Source organism: Diorhabda carinulata, chromosome 7, assembly GCF_026250575.1.
Source record: "Diorhabda carinulata isolate Delta chromosome 7, icDioCari1.1, whole genome shotgun sequence".
Taxonomy (NCBI): Eukaryota; Metazoa; Arthropoda; class Insecta; order Coleoptera; family Chrysomelidae; genus Diorhabda; species Diorhabda carinulata.
This window is the reverse complement of record NC_079466.1, coordinates 7,383,990-7,401,020: the sequence shown is the minus strand read 5'-3', so window position 1 is coordinate 7,401,020 and position 17,031 is coordinate 7,383,990. Positions and strand designations below refer to the sequence as shown.

The window sequence follows — 17,031 nt, the reverse complement described above, 5'->3', positions numbered from 1 at the left end:
TATTACATTGATATTGATAATGCTCGGAAACTACCATACATTTCAAATTTGACAGTGTACTGATGTCGCGTCAGCCATCTCGTGCTAGTTGAGCTACCCTCGTGTATAGTCATTGGGGTCTGCTACCATTATTTCACGTCTCACGTCTTGCAATGATGTTTAGGGTTCGTACAACCTTTATGTTGAGAGCTGATGTCAGATAGGATCAGATATCGAGCACCTTTAGACAAGTAGAGGACGTTGACATATTTTTAGATATTTTCCTAGATCAAATTTTAGTATATTATGTATCTCGAACAGTAACGAGCTTACAGAACTCCCGCAATATTTGCTGTTTTCATTGTCAGTAAAATCTTTTTACTACTTTTAATACTTATTGAACTATCATCTTCAGTATTAGAATAAATGATTTTTTGATCATTATATTCAGTTTAATTAGTTGCAATTGTGATTATAGGATAATATAATGAAGATGTTTGGTTAGTTTTCTTGCGCAAAAACTGTAAAACTGAAAAAATTTACCTCAAAAAAAAACTATGACGGTACACAGCATACAGCAAACAAAGAATGGAAATATAATAGCAATGCTAACTGAGGTAAAATATTCAAATTGATTGTACTATGAAAAACTGATCCAAAGAAAAATGGATTCTTTACAATAAAACTTTGGATTGACTCTTGATATACATTTCAAAATACGACATTTCACCAAACATCAAAAAAGGCAAATTATGGGAAACTTCACATAAATTAGACTTGGAAGAATAAAGATACAAAATCAAAACTGAAAGAAAAAGATGATATTATTTGTTGGAGCAGGCAATATTTGTAAATGATGAAAATATTTTTCAATTTGCTGAAACATGCATAATGGATTAGAATGTGTAGAATGTGTAAAAAATTTTAGAAAGAAACGTTGGTTACTGACGCTCTTATGTTATTTGTGAAAGGTTTGACGAGTGGATTAAATTTCCAAATATTAAATTGATAATCATTCAAACTGGAGGAGAGTACTTTACTTTTGTAGATTTTTAATTATGAATACTTTCACATAAAATAGTCCATTTCAGTAAGATCATTTAATTTTGCCAAGCCTACCAATCCCGATATGTAAAACCTGATTAACATAAGCTTATTTGGCTGTCACATAATGGGATGTAGCCCCGACTTCTTGAAACCTTATATTTCTATCTAAAAGGTTATCTTTATCAGGAAAAAGATTTTCTCAAAATGATCATTGCCAATGGAAAATTCGTATTTCGGGATGTAACTATCATCAAGTCCGTCCCGTATTCTTACAATTGATTAATTCATTTGATCCCATACTGCATAGAAAATAATGAAATTTTGTATTACAAGCGTTGTTTGAAAAGTTTCCGACCTAACAAAGGAACAAGACATTTCGTTTCCATACTAATTTGTCAACAGTCTCCTTTCAAATCTATTCAGTTAGCCCAGCGATGTCCTAATCTTTTCAATCCTTCAAATAATAGTTGACATCTTTCTACCAAAAATATCTTCACTGAAAGTGAAACTTTGAGGTTAGAAAACAGGACATGTGATGAATAAGGGGACGAGAATATCAGCAATGGAGATCACCTGTGAGTAGGTGCATTTCCTTTTTCTTCGGATGCGTGCGCTTTTCTGCAATTTCTCTTTTCACCTAATCAAGCAGTGATGCGTAATTCTATCTTGTTTACGTTTTACCTTTGTGAAAATCGTGGATGAACGTAATCCTATGACTATCTCAAAAGGGATCACCTTCACTTTTCCGGCCAAAATCCACTGTCTCAACTGTCTACAGTCATGAATCGACGCAAACAATACATAGAGTTAATATTAAGGATAGAGAGAGCGATATGTGAGTTGAATTGTACTATTGGAAAGAGCAAGCATAGATTTTTACTAGTTCTGAGTCCCTATCTCTACTATCCATTAAATAAAATCTTGTAATTCTCCTTTTTTACCTTTCCTACCACTCAAAGCTTCCAAGTCCATAGGTATACAATCAGAAACAATAGAGAGTGGTATACCCATATATGTAATACTCCTATATGGACAGTTGGTATAGGAAAAAACGTCCCTACGTTAAGGTGCCGACAATATTCATTTTCACTCTCTTTCGAGATACTTTCTCTATGCTGCGCATGCTTCATGCGAGCCAAAGATGGCAGGACTAACTAAAGCGCTCGGAGGAGAGAGAGAACGATACACTATTTGTTTCACTTAGTCGGAACATCTTCCACTTATAGGAACTGTCCATATAAAGGTATCACATGTATGGGTATATCGATGTATTTCTCTTTCAACAGTGCGGGCTTACTTGAACAAGCTCCTAAACTCGCTGTCTCTATTTTCAATATTAATCTATGGAAAAATCCGACTCATTTTGTTTGAGTTAATAAGGACTTGAAAATGTTCATTCTAATGCGCTTTATCTCTGTAAAAAGTGTTCACCTCATATTTCATTTGTGTAGGCACATCGCTTTTCAAAAACAAATAAAAATTGATGTGCTTCTGGATTTTTCATTTGCATTTTAATAATCACATAGAAACTGAATTTATCTTCTACCTTAGGACCGAACTGTATATATTTGTACCTAATTCTGATTCCATAGAACTTGTAGTTTATATACAGGGTATTTCTAAATTCATGCGGCAAAATTCAGGTAGTGATTGCTCGTATGAAATTAAGATGAGTCTTTACTGTAACAAAATTTTCTCAGCTTTCCGAGATATCACCTTTAGGCAGTGGTGGCTAAAATTGATTTTGCAGTTGTCAGAAAAGCTGGAAACTTGAAATTCTGAACTTGCAAAAAACTAATCACGGGTCATTTCCAGCATTTATTATGAATTGTATTACATTTTACATCTTTAATCATTGAAAAAAATATAATTTATGGTGTTTATTTTTTTTCGCTGCAGCTACTGTTTTTGGGAAAAAATTATGAATACAACATGTTTTTTAAATAAAACAAGAATTTCAAGTATTTTATGTTGACAAAAAGTTTTGATATGAAATAAAATAAGGATTGCTAATTCTGTCATTGTCGTGCACTCACAAAGGGCTAACCACGGGTATTTTTTCAATATTCCTATTAGCAACCTTTATAACATCAAAACTTTTATTCCATATGAAATTTTATTAAATAAAATTATAACTTAAAATCCTTGTTTTATTTAAAAATTTTTAATCGTTAATTTTTTTCCAAAAACCAATAACTACAGAGAAAAAGAATAAGCACCATAATTTATATATTTTTTAATAGATTGAGTGGAAAAGAGTAAAGATGTAAAATGTAATGAAATTCATAAGAGATGCTTGAAATAACCACCTCTAGTCAAAATACATGGATTGCCGTACAGTTTAAACATTTGAGGTATATTCCTCATGGTGTCACTCATTGTGAATATGATTCTTCAAATCGTTGATATCAACTATGGGTGTTCTGTAGGCCAATGATTCAAGGTGATCTCAAGTACAGAAATCACAAGGAGTTAACTCTAGAGATCGAGGAGGCCAATTTTGGGGCCCTCCTCGACCAATCCAATGGTTGGGATATGTATACTACCGTTTGAATAAACATTAAGTGAACACAGTAAATGAATTGTTGAAGTCACAACAGCCACTATTCTAAAATTTTGTAATTAAACAAGGTAGAGGTGGCCATTTCCAGCATTTATTATGAATCTTATTGCATTTTATATATTTTCTGTTTTCTATTAAATTCATTTAAAAAAAATATAAATAATGGTGCTTATTTTTTTCTTTGCAGCTATTTGTTTTGGGAGAAAAATTCAAGAATACAAAATATTTCCAAATAAAACAAGGATTTTACGTTATAATTTTAATTCATAAAATTTCATCTTGAAAAAAAAGTTTTGGTATGAAATTAAGTAAGGGTTGATAATTTCACACCAGTATAATGTAACAGGAATATTGAAAAAATATCCATCGTTAGTCAATTACCAGTGCATGAAAATTACAGAATTTCTAGTTTCTAGCATTACTGAAATTTAAAAAAAAAACATAAAAACCAACTTAATTTCATAGCAAGCAATCACCTCGAATTTTGTCGCATTTATAAACATCCTGTATGTCGATTGTGATTATAATCTTGAAGATGAATATGTAATCTACTCATTTCAATTTTTTCATTGGCGGCGTAAGGTTATCGATATTTTTCCATCAAATAAACCTGAAACATGGCTTTAAACAGTAAAATTTAATATGCTTTTTCGTCAAATTTTTAAATGCCTTTTCGTCTTTGCGATAGAGAAAACTATTTTTGGTACTTTCGATGTTAACACATTTTAACGGTTTATGTGGTTTATTAATAATCTAATAATTGATTCTGATGTGCAGACTTTTATATACCAGTTGTCCCACAATATTTTGATACTATTCTCAATTCTATTTGTAATTGTTGTTGAATTTTAAGTGAAATGGGACATCTAGTATATTTATTTTCTTTGTATAACTGCATTTTTATATTATATGGATGTCCCGTGTATCAACACGATCTGTTACTTATATTAGAACAGTTGGTACGCACATCTGCCAAAATTTTACTAAATTATTAACTAATGAAAGAATAATAATCATTATATTGTCTGGCAATATCTGAAATAAAAGAAATGAGTAACATTTTGCATCACTGTGAATAGTTATAAAAGTAATAGATATACTAAGAATGTTATCCGAAACATGAAAAAGACATAATATTCACTGAATATTTACATTTTAATTTTTCTATTTATATATTGGTATACACTTGAATGATTTCAGTCGTTCGACAATAGTTCGTCCTTTAATACGGATGTCTGTTGTATACCTAATTGTAATTGATTCCTTTGCTCACCTAACGATTATATGGCATTCTAATATTTCTCAAAGCCATTTTCGGCATTCTATGCTTATTAATATATTGTAGAATTTGCATTACGTCTTGCTTTGTTTGTATCGGGTGCCCAAATATGAATGTCTTTTAGCCATGTACATCAGAGCACAAAATAAGCCCAGGCGAACGTTACAAAGACTAAAAAGAAAGGAATGGGAAGCATACTTTGAAGCCGACTTCAGAAAAATGAGTGAATAGCACGAAAGTAACCAAGAGGGGAAACGGTGAAAATGTTAACGTAGAGGAATCATCATATAAAAAATATACTGTAAGCATATTACTGCAAGTAATTGGGCGGTTAAGACAGAGGAAAGCACCAGGACTAAAATACATTAGGAATTATTAATGAATGAATGGAATATGAGACAGATCATTCGAATCCTGAAAAAGGAGGGAAAAAAGGCCCCCTGCGACTATGCGATTTATGGAACAATAACACTCCTAAACACAACTTATGAAACAGTACGCAGATGCTAGCATATGTTGATGACATGGCACTTCTGGCAAGGGATAAATGAAGCCTGGAGAAACTTATAGTGTAGTTTATTAAAGCGGCCATTGAAATGGTTTGGAGATGAATGTTCCAAAAACAAAGTACATTGTGATAAACAAGACAAAAAATAATGAGAAGTAAATCATTCTGGAAGAATAACAATATCAAAGAGTGAAAAAATTTCAAGTAGTGGGGTATTACAATAAACGAGGCAAATAGAGTGTCCTGGAGGTGTGTAACGTTTCTGAGGAGTAAAGAGGTGAGCACTAAGATAAAGTTGAGAATATACAGAACAGGAATTCGACCAATTATTACCTATGAAATCGTAGCCATGTGCCTATCAGAGAAGGACGAAGAGGATCTTCGAATATTGAAGAGGGATATCTTAAGGAATATATTGGCACTGGTCAAGACCGACAGAGGATACCTAATTTGATTAAAGGATCATCCCATTAACCATCATCCAATTCATATCATAATATTTCTGATAATCAGACTTTGACGATTTCCATTTTACCAGCCCATGTCTATTCCATGAGACAATTAGTACAATGACAACGCCGTTTCTAAAGAGCAAAATGAGATATACTGTGTAATAAGTGATATCAACTTATGCTCGAGATTGAGAACCCACATATTTCCATAAATTAAATAGTCTGTTTTCTGAAAAATGCCTTTCCATGGTCATCCCATTCAAAAACCTGACTCTGACCAGAATCGAATTAATGAGATAAGTAATATTTCTAACTTAGATTTGAAGAGAGACTGTTTAGTGCATGAAAAATCTCATACCATAAAAACTATTTTTGCTGCATGATCTTATATATATTTCCATGGTTCGGATGCTCCTTCCAAAGTTGAAAATTTCTAATTACCGATGCTGATCCATTTACTGCGGCCTTGATCCATTTATAAATAAAAACAAACATTTTCATCACATTATAAACTATTATCTATAGACTCTTGTTAAAAACTGTCTGCCTGAACCTCTCGAAGCGTATCTACAGTAGAAGTCCGAATTCGAGTTAGATCTTAGTATTAAAATAGATCATTCAAGCAAGCGCGGTAATCAAACAATTCCGATTGCCCCAAAGCAAATTCACAATTATTTGGTACACAAGAGATATCTGCAATCTCATATACTATAATTAAATCGTGTTGGTATAAATTTAAATGTTGTAAACAGTCGTGTACGGACGATTATATAGGTGGAGCAATTAAAACTACTACCACATACGAAAATATTCAAAAAAGTCGAACAGAACCTGAAAGACTGTCTCCCAGGCATACTCGTAAAAACATTTGTAGTTGTCTTTCAAGCATTGAGGTAAAATAAAGATAAATTTTCTTCCAAGATCGATACGTGGATGGAGGAGTCATCATTCATCATTCAAGATGCAACTTTCAGTAGGGAAGGTTATTTTAACCATATTTTGGGATGCTGGAAGCGTAATTTTAGTAGAATACCAGCAAAATAGACACAATTACGAATGTCTATTATGTCAATTTATTTTTACAATTATCAGCCCTCAGAAAGGAATTAATAAAAATTTTGAGATATTGTCAAAATATTATAGGACATTACACATATATTAGAAATACAGGTATATTTATTCCTTAATAAATTTGTTGCTGTATAAAAATGCAGTTTTTTCAATTTTACTAAAGGACTGAAAAACTATTTTCAACTACACAATTTTTTTGATACACGCGACATTAGATGCAGAGTTTGAATACGGTCTTTTCATAGACTTTTAAGTGGACAAAAAATTTCAGTTTCACTTAAATTGCGAATTGTGAAAATTGTTAATAAACTGAAATAAGAATATTAAATCTGGTGTCACCACAAAAAACGATATTACGTTCAAACTGAAATAAATGTAGAGAATGTACAAAAACAAAATTATGGTAAATTAGGGAAATTTAACAATGTGTGGTTCATATCTCAGTTAAATGTGAATAAATGAATAAATTGTCAATTTATACTAATAAATAATATATTTAAGGAAAATTTAAAATGACTAAAGCTTTTCTGAACTATTATCCTCTTCAAAGTGGTTCCCTTCAGTCATTGTCTTTTCAATGATCTCCGGAGATCCAATATTTCAAATTTGCAAAAAATTAGGATTCTTGGTCTTTGGCTTAGCTATACAACTGTTTTGGCACCATTTCATCACAAATTTTTCATTTGTCCAAATCGACTACCAAACTTTTTTGTGCTATATTGCTAAGCAGTGGACTGATCTTAGAAACACTTGCATGTTCAATGTTTGTTTGTTTGAGGTTGAAGGTCTTCCTCAGCGAGGTTGATCTACTTCGGCCTTCAAAATATGATTTTAACGGCTAGAAAATTTGTGTTCCTGACAAGAAATATTTTCTATTTCAATTTTGGTATTGATTAGATTGATTACATCTCACACTCTCATACATCTCGTATTCTCCTTCAATGGTGAAGATTACATTATATGACAAAAAATGTTCTTATTTCCAAATGTCTCTAATTATGTTGCAATGTACTTAGAATTCTATAAACGATTTTCAATTTTAATATTTCTCATTGATAGGGAGCAGTGGGTCTTACTCACATACGTAAAATTGTGTAATTTAAAACAGTATTCATGAAATTAAATAATTTGTGCCCAAAAATGAAAATAAAAATTCGTTATTTTGATGAATATTTGTTATGTCTGTACAAAAATTTTGTTAATGTGGTTGAATTTATATTATATGTTATCTAATTTGAAAAGGGGATTTTAAATGAGTTGAATTTTACGATTAATGTTAACTAGGCGTCTATAAAAAAATCTAATCGAGTTTTAGTAATGAACACTTCAAGCAAGTTGCAAGTGTAAATCATTTTTACTCACGAGCACATTCCCATTGAGCACGTCCAAAACATATAAAACAGACTGGAATAAAGTTACGAATGTGATTAGAAAACGCGGATACCTTATAAATACATTTAAAACAAAAATTATTTGAAACATTTTCAAGCTGAAACATATTTTAATAAAATACAATAACTTCTATAGTAAGAACAAAGCAGCCATGAATTCTCTATCTATTATTTTAAATATTCTAATTTAATATTATTCCCCTTCAATAACTGTATCTTGATTATCTATTCTGTAATTTTTCATCGTACAGAAAACCTCAATTTAAAAGATAATCTTGGTTAATAATGATGACTACAGTATGATACAGTGTTCATAAAGTAGTTAATAGCTGATGTTTCCTATTAGATTATAACATTTGAACCACACTCTTTGCTTATCTATCTATAAATTCCCGCTGATGAAGCATGCAACTATACCAATTGCGTCGAAAGGACATTTAGAGGAAGAGCCAGTGGTTATTTCAAAAGTCACGAAATTTTCTACAGTAAATCCTCTAATCCTACTGAAAATGAAAATGTCTATAGCATACGAGTTTCAAGTATTATATAATCAAGTAGGCAAATCAACACTCGCAGAAATATACCTCACGATACTTTAAAATTGTCTTTACGCGAATATACTATCAATCTTTAACAAACAGAATTTTTTTTGCAATACTTCAGTATAAGATATTTATTCTGACAACAAGATCGACGCACGAGTAAAACTGTACTCCAAAAATGTTTGTAAACGACTACTGAATGTCAGGTCAGAGGATCCCTACTTTTTACTCATACCTGTGTTAGGACCTTCGAAATGTAAAGTAAGAAATATAGCAATACGTCACAGTATAGTACATCACATAGTTATTCCTAAAAGAAAAGAATACCTAGAATATTACGCGTTTTAATATTTGACTTGACAATGACGTAAAGAATATCTTTCAAATCTTTCAAAAGTGATGATTCAACAAGATTAAAAAAAATCTATTGTATTATGTATCATTTTAAATCTATGTCTAATGATAGATAGATAGATACCCAATAAGCGATCTCACTCTAACCTGCAGGTTTCTACATTACTGTCTTACTTGCACTCGCACTGACACGTTTTTCGCTCTGGCAGAATGTTGGTGATGGAATTTCTTTCTGGCATTGAATATTATTAATTGTTCATTTATTTTATTTATTCTGTTAAAATTTGAAGACTGATGAAATCATAAAAGTGTTTTTTTATGAATATTTATAGCGTTCTGGCCTTGACTGACTTTTGAAATGACCACTTGAAATTGGTCCTGGCTCTTTGTCTAATACGCCTACACAAATAAAAGAGGAGCTAGGCTCTGTATATAGAGACTCTGGTCTTTCATTTACGGTCATTAAATTTTGGTCAGATCAATTCCAACGTGGCTGGAGTCCAAAAACCACGACAACCAGCAGTAGCATCGCAAATTTTCACCAAATGGAACTGGAAAACCGTCGGATTGGGGTTAAAGAGATAGAAGAAGCTAACGGCATTTTAAAAGAATGCATTTGTCATATGCTTTGATTCATAACTATAGATGAAACCTGAATCCCCCATCCTCACTTCTGAAACTAAAAAACAGTCAAGAAGGTGAATTGTAAAAGACGAATCTGCTTAGAAAAAGCAAAGACGGTATCACGTTGTCTAATTCCAGATAATTTTAAATTGTGAATCTTAAACAGATTTTCTATTTTATTTGATAAAAGTTTCTACTATTTCCTGCATTGACTCTTATACCGTACTTTATTATAATATTGATAGAATTTTTATATACAATCAAAATCTATTTGAACATATTTTTAATCTCAACTAGTAAACGCATCCGCTTTGTACCAATATGCTGTCTGTATAAAAAATTTATAGCTACTTTGTATCTTTAGACTATAAGATATTGTGCGATAAAAGTTTGGCATTCAATCATAACGTATGGCCAAATATCACTTTCTAAAACTGTTGGCGATAGAGTAATATAGCAGTTGCTTCCCTGATATCCATGGTATTCAGCTTAAAACTTGAGATTTGTAAAATTCATTATAGATAAGATCAGATAAATTTTACAATTGGAGAAAAAATTGTTTAAAATTAACTCTACTAACAATAACAGTTATGTGTTTTTATTATTGAGATGATTGAAATATTTATCAAAAATCTTCAACAATCTTCCGTATAGTTAAGGGAGCAATGTTGCTGTCATATTTGTCCAGCCGTTATATTTTGCGAAATGATTCTAACACTGATTAAGGTACGAATTCATTATTCATGTACCCTGTGACGTATCTCACAGTTCTACCACTCAAATATGTTTTCTGACAATGTATTTCGTTTTTGATACAAAATTTTTTAATTGACAAAAATACATATTCTCAATTCATATAGAAACATTCATCAATATAATAATGAAGAATTGATGATTCGTTTTCACTGAATTAAAAATACACACGAATTTCATTAACTAAATGCTTAAGAAAAACTATCGTCTTGTTATTGACGGAGAATATTTACAATAAATATTATTGTACTGCATTCAGAAAAATTCACTAAAGCTTATTTTATAATAATAGTTCACACAATTTTTATAACCAATGAAGTAAACCACGATGAAATATCATAAATCTTTTTTTAGTATTATTTCTGCTAAATCGTTATTTTTTATTGAAATATATAGAAATACCAAGCAATTTCAATTCTTAATCCAAACTATCCAGTCGTTTCAATTAACAAAAATTAGGTAGGTACACAGGGTTTTTCAAAAAAAGGTGAACCCGTCTTCAGGATAGATAGAAAACTGAAAAATATTTGGGGTTTACTCAGTAAAAAATGTTCGAAATCGAATCGAATGAAAATGAGACATTTTACTCTAGATTTCCATTTCTGTTTGTATAGTATTATGGTTGTGATACACGAAATGTTAGTTTTGCAATAAAAGGTGATTAAAAACGATATTGAGCAATTAAACTTAAGCAATAAAAATAGAATCAATTTCCAATTATTGCAATTGCAATTGCAATTGAACTATGCCTAAGACAGCTTTAGTAATGAGAGTACAAGGCGCCCTTGCACATAAAAATTTTGATAGTATTATTCTAGTAGGATCTAAGTGTTCAAATATGACGCAAGTTGAAGAAGTTATTATTTTGACTTCTGAATCAACGATATCAACGGATCAATTGGGAGGAAACTCATTCAAATAGATTGTACTTTAAAACAACTAATCCAAAGAATAAAATTCTCATTTTAAATACAAAAAAAAATACTCGGATGAATTGTTAGCAGACTTGGATGGTGACAAAACATTGTGGGAAAAATTATAGAAACTTTTGGCTTATAGAAAAAGATGAAATTATTTGCTGGAGGAGGAAATATAAGAGAATGTTTAGAAAATAAGGAAAGAATACAAACATATTTTTCATTTGAACGGAACATTGATAAACTAAGAACATTTTATGAAAAATGTTTGACAAGATTTACTAGGGAGAAATGATCGTTGGCCATTTATAGAAAGTTTGTCCAAATTCCACGAAACACAAGATTAATAGAAACATTTCCTAATGTAAAATAGGATAAACGAGGGTTCTTCGATATGCTAACAACCAAAGGAATAGTAACAGAAAAGAAGTTATTTAAAACAGAGCTATTGAAGTTATATGCACAGCATTCATTATAGTTATAGTAAGAAGTATAGACTATACAAAATAGCGGAAGAACATGGAATTAGAAATGATGTAGTTACCTTATCACTGTAAAGTTGACCCCATTGGACTAATCTATGCACAAATGAAATGATTTGTCACGTGAAACAATGCAACATTTAAATATCAACATGCTCGTCAATTATTATGTAACTGTATTAAAAATTTCACCGGACAATTGAAAAAACACTAGATAAGATATGTGTTAGTGGAAGAAGAGGATATTGAGAATTTGATGTTATTATAGGAAAGAATCGAATTAATTGCTTTGGCTTTGTGTGATAAGTGAGGAAACTGATGATGAAAGGAAAAAAATATTCATTTAGGTCTACAGGGTGTTCGAGGACTTGATGCAAAAAAATCGGGAGTGAGCGAGAGGACGTGAAAATAATGCTGTGACATGAAAAAAATAGGCCTTTAAAGTTACGAAATCGCAAATTATATATAAGTATATTTTCTAAATTATATATTTGGGCATTATAAATTTTTAATGAATGATTACGTATGTCCATGTAGTATGTTTGTCCTATCTTAAGACCAGGGACAACCTGTACAATCTAAAGATAGTAAAAATGAATTCTCAAATCGATTCTTTAACACAAAGGTATTCTTTATTTAACTCGATAAAATGTATGGTTTGGAAGATATGTAGATTTTTAGATCCTTGTACATGCCAAGTAAACTGTTAGCCATAAATAGACATTCTGAAGAAAATTATCATAAATTGTAATTATCAATTAAAAATACTTGGAGAACTAATGGATAGATAAGAAACACCAGTGAACCTAAGGAACGAATATAATAAACTTCCATTGTGACGCTATAAGGCAGAATCTTGGAATGCTATTCCAAGTTCAAAAAAATATCCTCCGTGGTCTCGAAAAGTGTGCAGAAGTCCAAGGTGCCCATTTCGAATATTTTTTATAGTTTTTGTTTTTATTTGAAAAGTTGTAGGCTAGCCAACTAAATTTTTCTACATTTCAACCTTCTCCTTATGTAAGTTCGGCAGTATGCAAATCAATTAGAAATGTTTGATTGTGTTTCAATACGTATTTTCAATAAATTGGGTTTACTTAGTATGTGCAACGATATAAAAATATACATATCTTCTAAACCATAAATTTCTTCGAGTGAAACAAAGAGTAAGTACATTTTGTTAAAGAATTGATTGAAAAATTCATTTTTATCATCTTTAGATTGTACAGGTTATCCCTGTAAAAGTTACTGATTGTTAACCAATTCATAATGTTTGAATGTATAATTTTGAAAATACACTTAAATATAAGTTCTGTTTTCGCAGCTTCAAAGGCATTAGCCTCATACCACCCCTAAGAAATAGCAACAGCAACAATTAAAAGCTTTCAAATACATTTCTTGGATAGGTTATCATTCAGTTTTTGATGCTAGGGAAATTTTATTGCTGTACTCGTAAAATCAAAGATAAATTATTTCCTCTAGGTATAACAATTCAAATATCATATAATAATTGAACAAAATTCCCTTGTTAGTTCGCATATATTTGAAACATCTGTACTTATATTGATATCTTGATTTGCGAGCTTTTTTATGTTTGTATGAGTGTTTTGGAGTACTTTTAAAATTTTAAGTGGACCGAATGTTGAACAATCTCTACATATTCATATCATTACAAAATAAAGATTTATTACACAAGAGCTCAGTCACAAAACATATGTTGGAAACTGTGAAATCGTCTGTTTTCAAAAAAAAATTGTTATACAATGTGTCCACATTTGAGCAAAAGTTTGCCAACACGGATCAAAAATTTATCCCAATAATAATGGCTCATGGCTATATATCAGAAGCTGTTTATTGTACAACTTTGGTAAATCAATAAAAGCAAATTTGACATCGTGAAAAATAGTCTAATTATTTTTAAGTTTGTATGCCTACAATTATAAGGCGTAATTTAATAAAAAAAAAAGCTAAATGTTATGAAATTAAACTAATAGAGATGCACAACCATGGAATTTTCCCAAAAAATTTCGTTTTATTTGATATCACTAGTTTTAAACTATTTGGCAGATAAAGGATGGATGATGATCAGAGCTTTATGGTGAAAAATGCCAATAACTTGGCCTAGACTTGGTCTCTTGAAAACATCATTTTTTCCATCAAACAGAATAATTTTGACTTAACCTAACGACTAACATACACACTAGGGGACTCTAGATTTTTTGAAATCTAGTTATCTTCGGTAAATATTAACTAAGATTATGCAATTTTAGTCGGTGTTTATATACTGTGTCCCCGGATAGTGAAAAGACTCTTGTAAAAGATGAAAAATTCGTTTCGTTTATCATTGAAAAAACTGCGCATATTACTTATTAACGTTTTTTCGTAACAAATTTCCCAATTTCCTCCAGCCTTATAGTAGATAGAATGAAACATAATATTAATCAAAATAATTTCTAGGTTCTTCTTGAGGCCACTTTTGAAAAATTTCACCTGCACCTGCATTATAAAGGGTTTCTTATATATGGCCGAAAAACATTCTTATTGATAAGTTATTTCTGGTAAGGTACTGTAGGACACGAATTTATTTGTCGCACCACAAGAGATCGTCAAATAATAGGAAGGGAGGTAGTGCAATTGGCAAAAAAAATTTGCATCGAGTATTTTCATACCGTATCAAAATTGGAAGGATGATTTTTGAGGTAATTTTTAATCCAAAAATAACTAATATAACTAAATATAAATCTGCCGTATTGCAGTAGGGGGATTTAACGTCAGTCGCGTTAATGAACATTTTATTCTGATTAAAATTTATACAGGTGAATTTTCATACTTTCCAAATAATAGAGAGCTGTCAGTCGTATTTATGACGGTGTAAAAACCCTCAGTTAGCGTTATAACTACTTTGACAGATGAACTGACGATCATTCCACCTACAAGCATTCAGCTGACGGTGATTTTTATTTTTGTTAACGATAAAATTGTTTTATATAATTTCATTAGATATCATATTAATTAAATATATAATTATGACATTTCCAGGCTACGTATAACGAGTTTTCATTATAGTTTTCTCAGCAAATTCAAGGTCGTTTCCAATTACTTTATTTTTATTATTTATTATTGTACTTAATTGAAAATTTCTCTATAAATTCTGTACAAAACATAAATTTTTTTAAAAAAACTTTGAGTATGTATTATTATGGTTATAATTCGAAAGTAAAACCAAGTAATTTTTATCTGCAAAGGTCCTACTACTCCAGCTTCACATTAATTGATGTATGCTACAGATATAAAGTACGTCATGAAGTGATTGAGATATGTGTGGAGCAGAATTTCAATTGCACGGCTCATGAAGAAGCGGATACAAAGATTGTATTCCATGTTTGTCAACTTGATAATGAGACTATTGTCACAATAAGATGTTCCAATACAGACACAATAATTATATTATAAAGAAATATAAAACATGTCTAGGATAACGTATAAATCCATATTTTACTTGGAAGCGGAGCACTGCCATGATTTCACGCATTTACAGGATGTGATTTTAATCCAGCTTTCTACAGAAAAGGAAAAAATAACATACATTTTTGAGAAGTTCAGAAAATTATATTAAATCATTTATACAAAAATAATATCGATGAACTTCAAAAAAATCGAAGAATTTGTGTGTAAAATATACGGACAAAAACAAAAGGACATTCATAAAAGCGTATAAGATAAATGAAAAAAAAAGATGCATTTATGCTAAGAAGTTGATGGAGCAATATTTCATCCATGTAAATCTGAACTATATCACACATACTACGCTTATCATTTCTAGCACACCTTTGGAGTCGAGTTTATCAGAAGATTCCATCGGAGCTATCACCTCTCTTAGACTATGGATGGAAACAAAAAAATGGTAAATACACTTTTAAGTGGTTTAATAAGGAGCAACCGACAATAATAAGTGTAACAATCATCGATGAAGATATTAAAGGTATTTTTTTAATTTATATTTATATTTTTAACAGATTAAAATTGAATTAAAATAATATTAATAAAGCTTTGATATTCGTACGTGTTCTTTACAAAAAGCATCGAAAGATATTGAATTATCGGACCATGTTGAAAAATATGATGAGGATAAATTTGAAAACGAACAACACATTTTCAAAGACAGTTCTGATGATAGTGAAGAGGAAAATGATGATTTTGACACAGACACAACGGAAGATTTCAATGATTGAATCGATAATCCATAATATTTTGTGCATTCATATGGATTTCATAATAATTTATTAAAGAATATTTATTTTTTCCAACAGCCTAGAATGTCATAATTGTGTATTAAATTAATATAATAGCTGATGAAATTACTATTCTTATAAGACAATAGGGTACTTGCATTTTTTAATAAGTATTCATTTTCTTTTGTTTATTTCATAAGTTCTTGATATGAAATGATGTCAGAATGTAAAATATTATATAATATTAAATAAAAAGTGAAAAAAGAATATCTAAATATTCAATTGAAAATCGCAATAATTTCAAACTCTTAAGTATATGAGAAAACAATTCTCATTGGTTTTCAGTTGTGGCATCATAGTTTTAATAAAAAACATCTACCAGTTGTCTGCTTGATGATCACGAGGTTATCGTTGCTGGTAACGTAGCGTGTGCTGTTATAATCGAGTTTTTATTTATTAATTACGTATACGTACAACTTTTTTCTATTTATAAGAATAAAGTGAATAAATCTTTTATAGGTTAGGTTCTTATATTATTACATAATCATGTTAAAAATTAAAAGCACAATGAACTTAATTATTATAAAATATTAAAATGAGTTAAATTTGAATCTTACTTACATTAAAATGAACCTGGCAACAAAAATAAATATCTCGCAAGGATCGGCAAAACGACTAACACTTTCAATCCATTTTTGTTGTATATTTGAATTTCTTGGCATCATAAAAAACTTAATCGTAGTTTAATAATAACGCTTATTTTAGAATAACCGAGAGAATAACTGTCGTATTTATTTTGTATCATATGTTCAGAATTTATTTTATACCTATGACGTCACT

The 17,031-nt window shown here is 30.4% G+C and overlaps 1 protein-coding gene across 3 annotated transcripts in view; it reads right to left on the bottom strand.

Annotated features, from left to right (window-relative positions):
* LOC130896686 (protein quiver) overlaps positions 1 to 17,031 on the bottom strand; it is a 68,614-nt gene that overhangs the window by 48,922 nt on the left and 2,661 nt on the right. The window contains exon 2 of one of the 3 annotated variants that reach the window (XM_057804946.1): positions 8,262 to 8,303. The exons of the other annotated variants lie outside the window; for them this stretch is intronic. Coding sequence (XP_057660929.1) covers positions 8,262 to 8,303 — 42 coding nt within the window. The remainder of the gene's footprint in view (positions 1 to 8,261; positions 8,304 to 17,031) is intronic. 3 annotated transcript variants of the gene reach the window in all.